A 15,466-nucleotide genomic window follows, 5' to 3' on the forward strand; every position below is an offset into this window, starting at 1 on the left:
CCCATATCACAAACACACCCACACCCACTTCTCTCTCTCTCTCTCTCTCACACAGACACAGACACACACACAAAGAGTAACCCATGATTACTCATCTATCTACCTGGTGAAAAATCAGAAAAGGGCATTAACTAAAACAATGAGAAAGTGGAAGTTGAAAAAAAAAAAGCTATACATTATCTTCCCCTCCACCCCTATTTTGCATCCTTGTATAAAAATAAATGTAAAAATTCCAAAATCTACCTCATCACTCTTTTCAGGGGAGGAGGAGGGAAGGGTGAAATGGGAATTGAAGAAACTAACGAAAGTAAAATAAAAATGTTTTCTCTAAAGAGTAATGGGAGATAAGATAAGTAGAGATGGAAACAGAAATGGATACTAAAAATAAAGAAGAAAAAAAACCACCTTCTAGGTATTTCCAAGAGATTGGACTAGATGTAGTTCATAGAAAGGGGCTTATCTGGTATTTTTTTTAAGAATGTGAATTTGGGTTCATCATAATTTCATTAATTTTCTTAGACCAGAAGTATCAGATTATTTCTCTGACAGTCTGTTTATTTAACACTTTCCACACACTCTGTATCACACTAAACTATGTTTTTAATCGCACATAACACATGCCACCCGTCTCAGTAACTATGTATAAGTTTTTCCTCATGCCTGGAATGCACTCCCCACTCAACTCTCCTAGGAACTCTAATTTCCTTCAAATCTTAATTCACATGCTACTTCCCAAGGGAAGTCTATCTTGACTTGGCCAGTGCCCTTTCCTCCAAAAATTACTTTGTATCTACTTTGAATATAGATTTTGTTTTTACTTCTCTGTGATTCAGTCTGAGGGCAACGGAAATGTTAAGTGACTCCATCTCTTGTACCACTTTGCCATTTTTTCCAAGCAGCAGTGACAAATTGGAAATATTATTAAGTACATCATTAAATAAAGTCTAACTTTTTCTAAAACATTTGATTACTTTACATACACACAATGAATATTCAAAGCTATATTACACACATTGTATATAGGTCTTATCTTGAAATAGATTGTAAGATTATGGAAGACTGGAAGCAGGTTTTATAGACTTTTAGCATAGTGCTGACATATAATGTGCCTGAAATATATTTATGAATAAATATAAAGCTCACAATTACAAACCATAATCTTATATTACCTTCTTCCTCTCTCAAGGGTTGTTTTATTAATGTATCTAGAGCCCTGCTATAGTCTTCCAAGATCCAATATGCCATACTCCGAAGGAAAGGATCATCATGTACATTCGTGTTCACTGAATGGTGTTCTTTGACTGAAGAATCGATTCCCAGAACTTTTTTATGCAGTATAGATTTGTATGTTGCAGATGTGTCAAATTCAGATTCATAAAGTCTTGCTATTACCAAAGCCAACTGAACATCATTCAATTTTTCCAGACAAACCTAGAAATAAATCCATGTTTTATTACTTTTAACCCTAAAGAACAATTCTCTCATGTCTAAAAGTATACTCGGTATTAAGCTTCTAGAAACTAGTAAGAAAAAAGATTTGAAAAATTAAGGATAATACTAAATACTACTTGCCAATGTCATAGATTTGTAACCAATAAAACTAACCAACCTAGGGAAATCTGGAATTTCAGTTCTTGATACTATATTCTAGTAAGAACACTGATAAACCAGTCAATATTCAGAAGGAGGGCAAGCAGGATGGGTGAAGGGATTTAAGTTCTGGACATACATAGGGGTCAGAAGAAGGAAAGTGGGATGTTTAACCTATAGAAGAGATGTCCTAGGGAAAAAATGAACTAGGCTGCTTGTTTTTTTGGTCTAAAAGGACAAGTCAAGGCCAATGGGCAAATTTATGTTTAAGGTAAGAAAAAAATTTCCTAAAAATCAGAGCTGTCTAAACACAGAATGGGTGATCTTGGAAGCTAGAGGACTTTTCCCTCTCTGGAGCTCCTCAAGAAAAAACTAGTTGACCATTTGTTGGGTAAATTTTAAAAGGGATTCCAATTTGGCTGTGACTTGTACTAGGATGGCTTCTGAGGTCATGTGTTTCCTTAAAATAGATTTAGAGCACTATATTTATAGGCATGAATTTAAGTTACAAATTTTGCTTCACTCTATAAAATGAAGGCCTTTCCAAATAAGCAATGAGTGTTTCTGGACTGTGTAAGTTTATTAATGATGACAGACTTGAATGCAGAATTCACTTATAATTCATATGAACCTCCCTGCAAAAAGTCATGAATGGTGGATTACAACATCTTTTTATCCTTTATTTAGCTTGTCCCCAAAAAATGCTGAAGAAAAAAAAGTTAAGAAACATGAGAAGTGACCTAGTAAATTAGACATTACTGATCAAAACATACTGACAGAAAAATGGGGGGCAGCTAGGTGGCGCAGTGGATAGAGCCCTGGAGTCAGGAGGACCTGAGTTCAAATCTATCCTCAGACACATAATACTTCCTAGCTGTGTGACCCTGGGCAAGTCACTTAACACTAACTGCCTCACTAAAAAAAAAAAGAAAGAAAGAAAGAAAAATATACAGATAAATTAGTTAAAAGCCTGAAATAAATACCTGCCTCCATTCAAACTAATTTTTGCTCTTCATAGACAGGCAAAAATAATCTGCCTTGTTGTATTTTTGTTTAAACAACTTCAAGGCTCTGCTGCATATTCTTAAGGAAATTAGTGCTATTTTTCTTCAGTCTCTATGATCTTAGAACAGTTCTACTGAAATTGTTCTCTTCAAAGTCATCAGTGACTTAAGAGAAATGTTTTTTTTCCCTCAATCCTCATATCCTCTTTGACTTCTCATCAGTAGTGAAATTACTGATCACTATCTCTCCCTACATATTCTCTTCTCTTCTTGCTTTGGCTTCTGAGGCTAAAAAATGCTTTCCCTAGCTCTCCTCTTGAGTCCCTAGGCAAGAATTTATAAACTAGAGCCATTGCACTGAGCCCATTGTTTTTGTACCAAGTGAACTAGAATTTTACATTTTAAAATAAAGTTTTGCTCTATTAAAAATATGAAAACCATTCTTAGTTGCTGGCTAAACAGGCCCCACTGGATAATTTGAGGATCCCTACTCTAAAGGATCCTTCTCTTGGATTCTTCTTGGCTTTTCTTCCCCTTCCCCAAATTTCTATCCTCAGATCTTTTCTTGTCTCTTCCAGTTCTTTCAGTAATACCACATACTCCCTTAGTTTCAATATTAATTCACTGCAAATGACTTCCAGTTTACTAATAATGACCTGAATTCTTCCCTAGTTCCAGACCCCTTTCTATAATTAGCTAAAGTAATTTCTACCTAGTACTGCAAATTCAACACTACATCATCTTTTCCCTAACCTGATTCTTTCTTCCTTCTGACTTTACAATTTTGCTGAGCAATACCAAAGCTTACCAAGTAACCTACATTTGAAATACTTTACCATTTATACCCAGTTCTAAAATCCCATGCATTCTGCTTCTAGAATATCTCATATCTATAGTGGTTTGTTGCATCCATAATCCTCTCCTCTATTATTACTGCTACCACCACCATAGTATATACCCAGCTACTGCCTCCAAATAGGTCTTCTTGCCTTCATTTTCTTCCCCCATCCAAATCCAGACTTCACATTAATGCCAGGTTAATCTTTCTTATAACATCATCTAGTAATGTCACTCTTAACCAAAAAAAAAAAAAGAAAATGTTCAGTGTCTAATACTACATAAAGATCAAACTTGGAATTCAAAGTCTTCCACAATCCTGTGAAACCTTATTTGTAGCCATATATTATGTAACACCAGCATGGGAAGTATACAGAGAGCTAATAGTGTAACAGAGGTAGCTCTGACACATGCTGGCTGTGTGACCCTGGGTAAGTGATTTAACCATTTTTTAATTTTTTATTATAATTTATTCTATTTAACAATCTAGGAAGTTCACAGCCATCAGCAATTCCAGTGCAATTTCAGGTGTAACTGGGAATTCAGGAATCTCTGTAGAGCTGTTAGTGTTGCAAACCTTGTAGGTAAAAAAACATGCATACTTTTGATAGCACATGTGATGGAATTTCTCTAAAATTAACCTCATTGGTTTCATTCTCAGCAAACTGACCTGAGTCACTTAACATGGCTTTTATTGTTCCTGATGTTAAAACATGCTCCCTTTTTACAATAAATTCATAACCATCGGAAGATACCAATTTCACATACATAGCATCTAGGTCCTCATACCCGTTCTATGTTTTTTCTTCTCCATCCATTATCTCCTTATGAAATTATATTTTGTTTCCACAGGAATTTTAACAAGACACCTTCCTGACAGATGACCATCCAATAAGAAGCACATTCCACCTTGATTAGAATCTTGGTTCTACTGAGAATCTGGGTGATTCTAGGCAAGTCACTTAACTTGAGTTTCAGTTCTCATTTTTTGAGTTAGTCATACATTTCAATGGACCTTTGATGGAGGAGGAGGGATGGTACTACTTTTCATTCCAGTCAAATGCCTTTATCCAGCACTAACGAGCTGAGTGACCATGGGCAAGACTCTCTGCGCTTTCCTGATTTTAGCCTACTTGCAACTCTCCACTGTCTTGAGGTCCTTCAGAATCTATAGTGTTCCAGCACTGCTACAGCAGGACAGTCTGTTACTGACGGTATTTAAGAGCCCACTAGACTGAGGTTACTGATGATGAAATTCTCAAAGTACTAGTCATACAGTGAATACCAAAATTCCAGGGACATGGCACCAAGGGAGCCTGGTTTCTGTCCAGACACCCCTGGGAAAGCCAGACAGGGTCAGACCCAGCAATGACAGGAGAAAAGAAGACTCGCCCCCCCCCCCCCCAACCTCCACCCACGAAGGTGGCAGGCATCCAGCCTGGCCACTGGGGCCGCTATGGCCCCTGCAAGCCCTGCAAGGGGATGCACAGAAAGACCCCGCCATCCTCTCCTCCCCGTGCCCTGCTACAGCCCATGATTTAACTTCTTAATGCTCTCTTAGTGGTCTAAATTTCAGAGGACTTAAATTGACAGAAGCAATTTATTCATCTGGGAGTTGCTTTTTCTCCATGAAATCACCAGTCCTATGTGTCATAGTAGTATATCTATACTTCAGCCAGTACATACTACTTTGGCATTTTCTGCACACATTCTCTACTTTCCTGGCTCCATAACTTTGTTAGCACTATTGTTTTTGTCTGTAATGCCCTATATTCTACATTCCTCCTATATAATCTTTCTTCACATACCTATTGAATTCCTGTCTATATTCTGAAGCCCATTTCAAATGCCACCTCCCACACCAAGCCTTCCTAATTTTTTCCCAGAAATGGTATAGTGCTATTTTTGTAGCTTTCTGATACATATTTTATTTAACATTATAGTGATATGTATAATGAACCTATTCAATTAATTCAACAAACATTTAAGCACCCACTATATTCAATACATTATGCTCTACTGCCTCCATGAGATCCGTGACTGTGTCTCAACTAATCTTTTTGCTGCTCTCCACTCTTGGTACAGTTCCTAGTAGATGCTTAAACATGTAGAGAGGTTTTTACTTCTCTATAGAAATTTTTAATTGCAATACTCTAGGTCAAAACATTGGGCATAACATATAACTTGAAACAAAATGAAATTATAAATTGAAGTAGCATCACAAATAAAATGTTTTAAAAGCTATTCCTATCACAAATTGTTTTATGTTTGTTTATATACAGAAATACATTCAAATATATACATTTCACTAATTACCTCAACTGCATCTTTCAGGCAATCAGCCAGAAGAAAAAATGCTGCAGAATGTTCAAATCTTTGTTTGCCTAGCAAAGAAAAGGCGTTCTTTAATGCTGCCTTACGCCACCTGTCATCTGCAAAATTATGTCCAAAAAACTGTGTCATCTTGGTATCTTTTTGAGATCTAAAGAAAAAAAATTAAGAAAATCTGAGAATCAAACTTTTCTGGGGAATTAATTCCAGCCTACGAAATAGTTCCAAAGTAATAAGTAGCCAACAACAATTTCCTGCCATCCAACACAATGACATATAGTCTTTAAACAAGAAATCAAAGTATTATTAATAGTGCCTCCTCACCAAAGTCTAACAAATGATTTTTAAAAGCTCATTACTACAACTGCCTTAAAATCTAAAAAAGTTTCCCATGGAAATATTCTGTCTTCTCCATTATCTTCACAATTTGTACTTTAAAAGACATCTTTTTCCTGCTATGTAAACACTGTTACTGATGACATAGTGAAGATCAATTTAGTTTAAGTACCTTGGGCAATAAAGGCCTAGAGAGTAAGATCTTCTCCAAAGCAGCTTTGAGAAATTTAGTGACTAAATTGGTTCTAAGGTTGCCCCAATGGAGTCCTAACTGTCCATCCATTCGATTGTCCAGAATTTACTTCAACTCCTAGTGCTCTGGGGATAGATTAAATCTTGTATTTTTTCTAGTGAACGAAAAGTAAATTAAAATATAGGGATAGAGCATCATTCATGTCCCAGCATTAGCCTTGACATTTTTTGCTTATTAGCTATTTCAGAGTATTCTTAAGAAGTCAAGTAGAAAAATGACTCCTTAAGAAATCTCTCCTAAATTAACCCAATGAATGACACTCCTAAAAACAAATATAAATTCACCTGCTCTTTATAAATTTATGAAAAATAGCAGCCACATTACTGTGTTATTAAAGTTTTATCAATATGGCTATTGAAAACAAATGTCAATTTTCAAATGAAAGGAAAAAAGTCAGTAGATATTTTTTCTAAACATAGCCATAAAATTGCACCAAAAGGAAAAAAAACACAATTCTTTACCCAGCATATTTTAGTGTTTATTAAATGCTTCTAATTTAAAAACATAACTCTCTGCCATACCTGTATAACCCCCATATCACAGCCTTCTTCTTCATTGCAAGGTAAAAAATGGCAGCATCTAATGGATCATTTTTTCTATAAAAAGCTGCTTTAGCGACCTGTAATCAGAAACCACAGTTTAATACTTGCTTATGTTTCATATGTACACTTAGAAAAATATAATTTCTACAGTAAGAAAATATGTCCTAACACTATCCATTTGTAGATGTACAATATTAGTGTGCATTAGCTATGTATTTATAGTTCAGTTTGTTTAAAAGATAGGATAAGTTAGACAGGATAAGATGGAATAGGATAGGATAGGAAAAGATAAGACAAGATAGGATTTTCCTATCTCAAATTTTTATCCCTATTCTAATTACATATCAGTGATTATTTTAAGACTGATATTAGAGAAAACAGAAAATTTTATTTCTATATATCAAAAAATCAAAGAGCACCATAAGTTAGAAAATGTGAAAATCATGCCTAATAGTATTCATTTAATATTTACTAAATTGAACTGGATCTTCTGGAGTAGAGAAAGGAAAGAGGAACCAGAAAGGGGCAAACAATGGGTGGCTGGAGCAGCAATTGTTTTATAAAAGCTGGATTGGTCCTTAAAGGCTAAAGAGTTCTTAAGCTTCCTTGCAGCCAAGGCATGAAAGGCTTAACATCCCTAAAGGAACAGGCATCAGAGATTGTAATGGAATTCCCATGGTCCTAAGGGTATGGAGATACCTTTCTACTGTTACTTGCCACAATGAACCCAGAGGAAGTTGTATTTTATTTTAATTTAATCAGAAATTACTTAATTCCCTTTACTTCATTTTCTGGTCCATTGGTGCCTCATTGTGTCTTAATCTCAAGTTTAATCATCATACTGATTCAAGTTAGGCCTGACCCAGAATATTAAAGTATCTATGCTTTCAAAAAACTTTTGACAAAGGTTTTATAGCAAAATATATTTTTAAATTATTGAATTAATATAAAGATAAAAAGAAAAAAGAACAAGGATGTATGTTGCTTCTATGAATGAAAAAGGACAGTATTCATATTGTGGTTCCCCTGCAACCTAATACACTTGAAGAAAAAGAATCTATTCTTTTAATAGGATAAGGCTCTAGGATACTATATGTTATTTCTTGATCCCATTTGGCACCCTGATCCTGCATTCTTTTAATCTTTGCAAATTCAGCCCTAACTCACAACTCTGGAGTTAATGGGTCCTGTCAGTAATCAGCAGAAAATCCTCATACATTATTCCTTCCCACTTCTGATTTGCTGCCCTGGTTATTTGCCCCAACTCTCATTCTCTAACCCAGTCACAGTTCCTCTAGGACTGAGGCTGGAGCTTTCTTCCTTGTCATTCCTTCCTATCATTACAAACCTAAATATCTGACTGTGAAATGCAATACCTATTGTAAGGTCTTTCTGCACTTAGAATAGTTAACTACACTTTTCCATGACTCCTAAGTTTTTTTTTATCATCTCAGGATTATGAGTTTACATTAAAGTTCTACTTCAACAAAGATAAGGGGGTATACTGGGGCTGTAGATGTCTATGATAACATAATATAAGCTCTGGCAGATCCTACAAAGCTGGAAATGCTTCAGGTATAGGCCTAGTGATAAATTTCATGCCTCTTCTCTGAGGACCAAGACTAGCATTACCTCAGAGAGGTGAGGAATTTTTTTTGTCTTAACAACTTCACAAGTTGTAGAGGGTTTATAATTAGTGGTAGTAAAAGAAGTTCTCCATACTGATGAAATCACAACTCCCTGGAGTGGTTAAAAAGAATGAGTTCCAGTTAAGATTTCCTCTCTTAAACTATTTAAGACTGTACCCCAAATCCCAACCAGGTCCTTTACAAAAGATGGTCACTGACTCAAGAGGACAGGGAGAGTATAGGTAATCAACATAAAGCTATGGCCAGCATGTGAAAAGTAAGTCAAAGCTTATATTCTGTTGACAAAAAGATTAATATTTATTAGCATTTATTCATTTAGCATAAGTTTTAACATAAACTCAAATTAGCTCTGTTAGTGGTGAATCATAGCATTTTTTTAAAGTGCAGATGACTAAAAAGTACTTGTTAGTGTAATAGTTCATTTTTACATTTTTTTATAAAATAAAAAAAATAAAAAATTATTTACCTTTTCTATGCACTTGCGTAAGACTCGCGTGTTTCGAACCCACCACCCTATACCCATAGCTCTTAGTTCTGACCAGGTGGGATCATCTTTCTGCATGGCAGGCAGCATATTCAGTAGCTCTTCTTCTGCTACAGAATGAAATGCCCATGCAAAATGACTAGTAGAGAGACCTGACAACAGGAAAACAAATGGAATGTTGTAATTCTCAGTGTTAAAAACAAAGCCTCCATCTCACAATGATTTATTGAAGGGAGGAGGGAAAACAGGGAGGACCTCGGGAAGGATCTATGATTTCATTGACACTAAGAAACTCTCATTTTGAAAACTCCCTTCATTAATGCAGACTGGCACTGGTACCTCTGAGATACTACTAGGTTAAGTGACTTTTCTATGTGGTCGTGCAGATAGTACTATCATAAGGAAGACTTGAACTAAGGTCATCCCACCTTCAAAGTTGGCCCTTTATCTATAAAAGTTCCTATTAACTAGAAACAAATCCTGAAGAAACTGTATTTCATAAAATTACTCCACACTTGAGGTGTGTCCAAATAATCATGTCATCATTACTGTAAAAAGGTAAGGTAAGTTTCTTATTTAAATATATACTTACGTCCATTTAAGTAACCTTCTACAAAATTACCTTGGTGAAGGAGTTGAGCTCGATAGACAGGTGGAAGGGAAGTTGTGAGAAAAGTATGAAGGCGAACAGCCAAAAGAAATTTTAAGCCACATTCATCAAGAGTTTCTCCACCTATGAACAAAAAATACACTCTTTACTCATTTTCATTGGAATAAAGCTAGAAAACAATTCCACTCAGTATGCAACCAGCATAGATAACAGTACATAACTTGACATGATGAGCGTAACCAATAAGACACTATGCATATAAGAAGAAGAAATTGAAACACATTGTTAAATTGAAGAAATAAAAGTGTTGTGTATGAAATAAAGTAAAAATGAAGAGATTTCTCATTATGGAAAATAAGATGCTGTTACACAGGCAATTTATTTAATTAATTCGCATGCTTGATCTTTTTTTGTAAATAAGGAAAATCGTTAGGCCTTTCTTCAAGGTATATAGTATTTAATGTAATTCATAATCATATACATTTGAGAGGCATCCTGGCATACTTATTGAGCCTTGGACTTGAAGTCAGGGGACATGATCATGGGCCAATAATAAATATCTCTGAGCTTCAGGTTTATCATTTAAGAGGATAATAATGCCTCCACTATCTCTTAGGGTTGTTTTAACAAAAGTGCTTCACAAACTTTAAAATTTTACATCATCTTTAGTGTTAACAAAACACTTTCTTTACAATTACCCTAAAGTGGAAGGAAATTGAGGCTTGAAGAAATGAAATTACTTTCTCACTATCAAATAATTAGTAAATTTCGGAGTTGCAACTCAATTTTATCTCTAATGAATTGAGTTGAGGGAGCTAAAGCTTATCATATAAGTTAAATAATTGTATAAACATAAAAAGATTGTTTAGGCATTTTCATAATCCTCTATGAGTAGTATTAGATAAGAAAACTAAGTTACCAAAACATTAAGTAACTTGGCCAGGATCAAATAGCAAATAATGTGCTAGAACTCAGATTTAAGTCAGACTTTGTGACTAGAGTGCTCTCCCTGTTACGCCACTACAACCTCTTCACTGAGGAGAAAATGAGAACAAAGAGCTAAAAATTAATATATTTACATCAATTACTTTTACTCTAAGACAGTGTTTTACCATACTTTTCTACTATAAGAACAAAGATTCTGGAAGGAAATATTCATGGCAGTGATACTATTTCCTCTACAATATTAAATAAGAAATTATTTACATAGCACTTTTATGTATGGCCAGGGTTTTCTTCTCCTCCCTTCCTTAACCACCTCATCCCCAAGACAAAAACTGGTACAATGGAAAGACCACTGACTCTACAGTCAGATGATATAGGTTTAAATCTCTGCCACCTATGTGACTTTGGGCAATGCTTCTCTATATATCTCACCTTTCTTATCTATAAAATTAGAGATATGCTGTTTGGCCTATAAGCTCCCTTCCAGCACTGAACATAATGCCAACTATAATTGCTTCTATTTTGCTCAAAAAATTCCCTGGGCTCCTTTTTATCTGGGAGTGGGGGTAAAGTTCAGGACACCAAATCATTTGGATGATAATGAGTTTTTCAAAATATTTCAAATCTCAAAATGCTTTCCATAACAAAATACGTTGGGAAAAACTACTCAGAAATGGTCAACATCTTTCAAATTTTAAGCTGTTGTAAAATTTTAAATAAAAAAATTAATAATAAAGTATATAATAATGATAATAGCTAGCATGTACATAGTGTGTTAAGATTTGCAAAGCTCTTTACAAATATCATTTCATTTTATCTTCACAACAAACCTGTGAATTGTTGAGGTATTATCCCTATTTTACAGAAAAGGAACCTAAGAGGTTATGTGACTTGACCAGTCACTTAACTAGTTGTCACAGAACTATTAAGTTTCTGAGGTCACATTTGAACTCAAGCCTTCCTGACTCAATGTCCAGTGCTCTACCCACTGTGCCACCTCCTTAAACATAAAACACAACTCATTTTTACCTTGGTTTCTGTCTCTGCTTTCACCAATATCAGTACTTGTAGTCGCAATAGTATCTGCTAAGGCCATCAAAGACATCTGTTCCATCCGGTTGAGACCTGGTAAGCTAGAATGAAGTAAATGTCCCGAAAGAACTTGGGCATGTTCAGGACCAAAGTAAGTTGGACTGTACTGAGAAAGATCAATAACCTTGGGCTTTGTATTTTCTTCTTCTGTCTCAAAGATATGAACATCATCAGTAGTTAGTGCCGATATCTGAAAAAGCTCATTGTAACTTTCATCACGTAATTGATTTGTTTTGTTTAAGTGACTACAATTACTGGATTTCTCTGATGAAGAATAAGGGCTATCATCATCTGCAGCAAGTAAGGCATATAAAGGGAGAGGGGGCACTGAATCTATTTCTGTGTAGTCTGTATTTTCAGTTTTATTGAATGTTGGAGGTTCTCTTGTGGTACTCCCACTTGCACTAATAGTGAGAGATCTAAATCGGCGTTCATGATTAGATACTGCGTCATTCAAAGCCACAACTTCTCCTGCAATGCATTTAACAAGATGGGATAAAATGGCCTTAGCTCTCCGCACTTTACCAAGATCCATGAGTTCTAAAAGCTGCAAGGGATGATACTGAGGTAAAGTTGGCGAGAGTGCATGAGCTGCTTCAAAAAGACCTGAATCTTCCATGTCCATATCAAGATCAAATGCAGTTTTTTTTCCACAAATTTTCTGCGCAAGACTAGTCATGGAGCGAGTTAATGTTTTCTTTGGTGGGTGTAAACCAGACCCTGATGAATTACTCGGTTTCATTAAACTTACGATAGATGGAGTGCTTCCACCATATGAACCTGTGATCACAGGCTCTTGTTTGGAAGGTGGATGCCACTGGGAATAAACATGCATCTCGCAGTCCATTCCTACCACAAGGATACCATCACGTACCCAAGATAAAGAAACAGGAAACGGTGGAGATCCTTCTACTGAAGAAACCAAATCGACACACCGAAGCAGAACAAATTTAGACTGAGACAAAACTTTAGTGTTCTCCCATAGTGGGAATGCCAAGCCTTCTTTACCAGTTTGTTCCTGAACGTTGCCAGCCAGTTGTCCATACATAAAGAGCTTTGATCCGATTCCTACAGTAAGTATATGAGAACCATCTTCTCTAGACATCCAGTCTAAGTGAACTAAATGCTTTGTATATGGCATGATGTTCTCTTTACTGGATAAATAAACCTCTTGTTTATTGTAGGCCACTAAATTGCTATCAATACTAATACCAGAGTCCAACATTGCACTTAATTCCTCTAAATGAATTGTTTGTTCAAGGATCCAAAATGAACCTCCTGTAGATTCACATTCAAAAATACTTACATGCATCATAAAGTCTTGAGAAGATCTACCATTAGATGCAGTCTGCTTGTAGGCTACAGCTAAACGATTTGTGTGCGCACAGCTAACTTCTACTGGCCTTCCAGGAATAGTTACAACACTGCTACTAGGGAGTCCATCCTCAATAAGTAAAGGCCATTCTTCCCAAATATACTCAAGATTACTTTTTGCAGTGTTCTCTGAAGTGGCAGTCTCTACAGCTGTTACCCTGCATCTCCAGAATCTCACTTTTTCATCTGAACATGAAGTTGCCAATAAATAGGGTGCACTGCATACCGGATATATGGAAGAGGAACTTAGGTGTCCTAAAACAAAAAGAAATCATTACTTAGGCAAAGAACTAATAAATAAATCATCCTATTTAGTTAAGTAGATTTTTATAAATATATTTAGTGTTTGGTCCTTTCAGAAGAGTATCATTAAAACATTAAGTAGCATATCTAGATATTGGTGCTTATTTAAAAATCAAATATTTTAATATTAATTGTAAAAATATATAAAAATATATTTTGGATGTCAAGAATAAAATAAGCTCCAAGTAACACAGGTGTGCAGTTGGTGCAAGGAAAGTACAATAACATTATATGATTCTGGAGACTTTGAAGGATTTTTTAGTATACCTACTCTTTCCTAATCGCCCTGCTTCAAAATAAAACTGATAATATAAAATAAAGAGAAAAGACCATGCTCTCTATTTTGCTCTTTTTAAAAAAAGAAAAAACTACTCCCTAGTATGGAACTTCATTTTTTTTTCTTTTAAGTCAACTCTAGAGCTTTTTAAATAACTCCTAAACTACTGTTTCTGTCCACCATAATCTCTTCTATCAGTAATATTTTAATTAAAGGATAACATATACTTTTCACAGAACAAACAACAACAGACCTTGGAATTGTGTCTTCAGAAAATAAAAAGCTATACCATTCTTTCTCAAATTTTATCAATTTCATTTTCAACAGCCTTACCCTATATTTTTATGTAAAATTTTGGAAAAGATAGAATTTCTAAGCTACTACAAAATCCCACCCTTCTGCCCAACCCCCCCTCTATAAAAAGACACACAAAAAAAGAGCTTAGAGTAAAAGGTAATAGTACATTTGTTCTCTCCCACACACATACCACTTCAAGGTTAACATAAGCATTTTTTAAAATAGTGAGTAATTTGGAGTTTATGGCTATATGTAATGGGTTTTTAAAAATTTGAACATTTATTCTGGTAGTTACTAAATTGAGTAGGGGGAGTTACAAATAAAAGAAAGATTTCTATGCTTTTGAAAATGCTCAGGGGCAGCTAGGTGGTGCAGTGGATAGAGCACTGGCCCTGAAGTCAGGAGGACCTGAGTTCAAATCCGGCTTCAGACCAAACACTTGACACGTACTAGCTGTGTGACCTTGGGCAAGTCACTTAACCCCAACTGCCCCCAAGAAACAAAAACAAAAACAAAAAAACCGAAAATGCTCCCCAGTAACTTCTTTCTCCTGTTTAGTCCAGAAAACAGGAAAGAAGAGGAAACTGAAATGATTACCTTGTAGAGAACTGGTAAGTATTCAATGATACCCAGAAATGACAACTGTCAATGCAAGGCGGCAAGCAGGGGAACAGGCATAACACTTAAGTACAGATATACTCATAAGTGGAAGGAAGAAATAAGTTTTGTTTTGTAGTACATATATGATGGGTTTTTTTTTTTTTTAAAGACCTTTTTCTGCAAAGTTTAGGAGCGGATTGCATGGGTCCCTTAGAAACTTTCCCTTAAAAAGTATCCTAAGATTTAGTTTAAAGCAATAGAATATATTTAGCTAGGGTAGTAGCATAAGTTTTAAAAATCTTAGTTTTTCAAATTACAAATTACTTATCTTTATTCTTTCTGTTCTTGCTTCACAATTACTTGAAAAACAATGGGTATATATGAACATCAAAATAACAGAAGAATATTTATATATGTGAAACACTTATGGATTCCAAATTTTTACTACTTTCATTCCTTAAGATTCACAAACCTGCTGATGGCTTAACACTGATTATCTCAACTCCTTCTGGCAAATTCAGTTCTTGGCTATAAACCATTTCTGAAGAAAGAGTCAATTTACTAGTACTTTGAAGATTTGCTCTGCAAGCCTGATATTTCTTTGAAAAAGGAGATTGGATCTTTTCTGGAGAAGAAGATAACTCTTCTTGTTGCAGCACTGTACCAGACACACTTGCATCTATTTTCTCATCTGAAAGATAATGTATAAAAATATGTATAACATAATTCTATAATATTTTAAAACAAAGTTAATACATTTTGTGAGTAAAAAGTGAACTAATTTCACCTAAGCTACTGATATCACATTCTAAACATAACAAGAAAACTCTCAAGAAACTTAATTTGGACAAGAAAATGAATGTTTGAGACCATAAACTGAATGGTATACCCAAAAGTGTGTGTGTGTGTGTGTGTGTGTGTGTGTGTGTGTGTGTGTGTGTG

General features: G+C 35.2%; 1 protein-coding gene and 1 pseudogene across 1 annotated transcript; both read right to left on the reverse strand.

Moving 5' to 3' along the window:
* Window positions 1-1,169: 1,169 nt before the first annotated feature.
* Window positions 1,170-15,211, reverse strand: LOC114037904 (dmX-like protein 1; the record flags this gene model as incomplete). The annotated part of the gene is made up of 7 exons (XM_027854907.1): window positions 14,997-15,211; window positions 11,611-13,302; window positions 9,649-9,759; window positions 9,009-9,178; window positions 6,873-6,970; window positions 5,748-5,913; window positions 1,170-1,431 (listed from the first exon to the last, which is right to left on the reverse strand). Coding segments are annotated over exons 1-7 (2,566 nt in total), but the record flags the coding sequence as incomplete, so codon positions are not given.
* LOC114037903 lies at window positions 3,910-4,249 on the reverse strand (annotated as a pseudogene).
* Window positions 15,212-15,466: the final 255 nt, after the last annotated feature.

The sequence above is a fragment of the Vombatus ursinus genome, unplaced genomic scaffold, assembly GCF_900497805.2.
Source record: "Vombatus ursinus unplaced genomic scaffold, bare-nosed wombat genome assembly UNPS02010717.1, whole genome shotgun sequence".
Classification (NCBI taxonomy): domain Eukaryota; kingdom Metazoa; phylum Chordata; class Mammalia; order Diprotodontia; family Vombatidae; genus Vombatus; species Vombatus ursinus.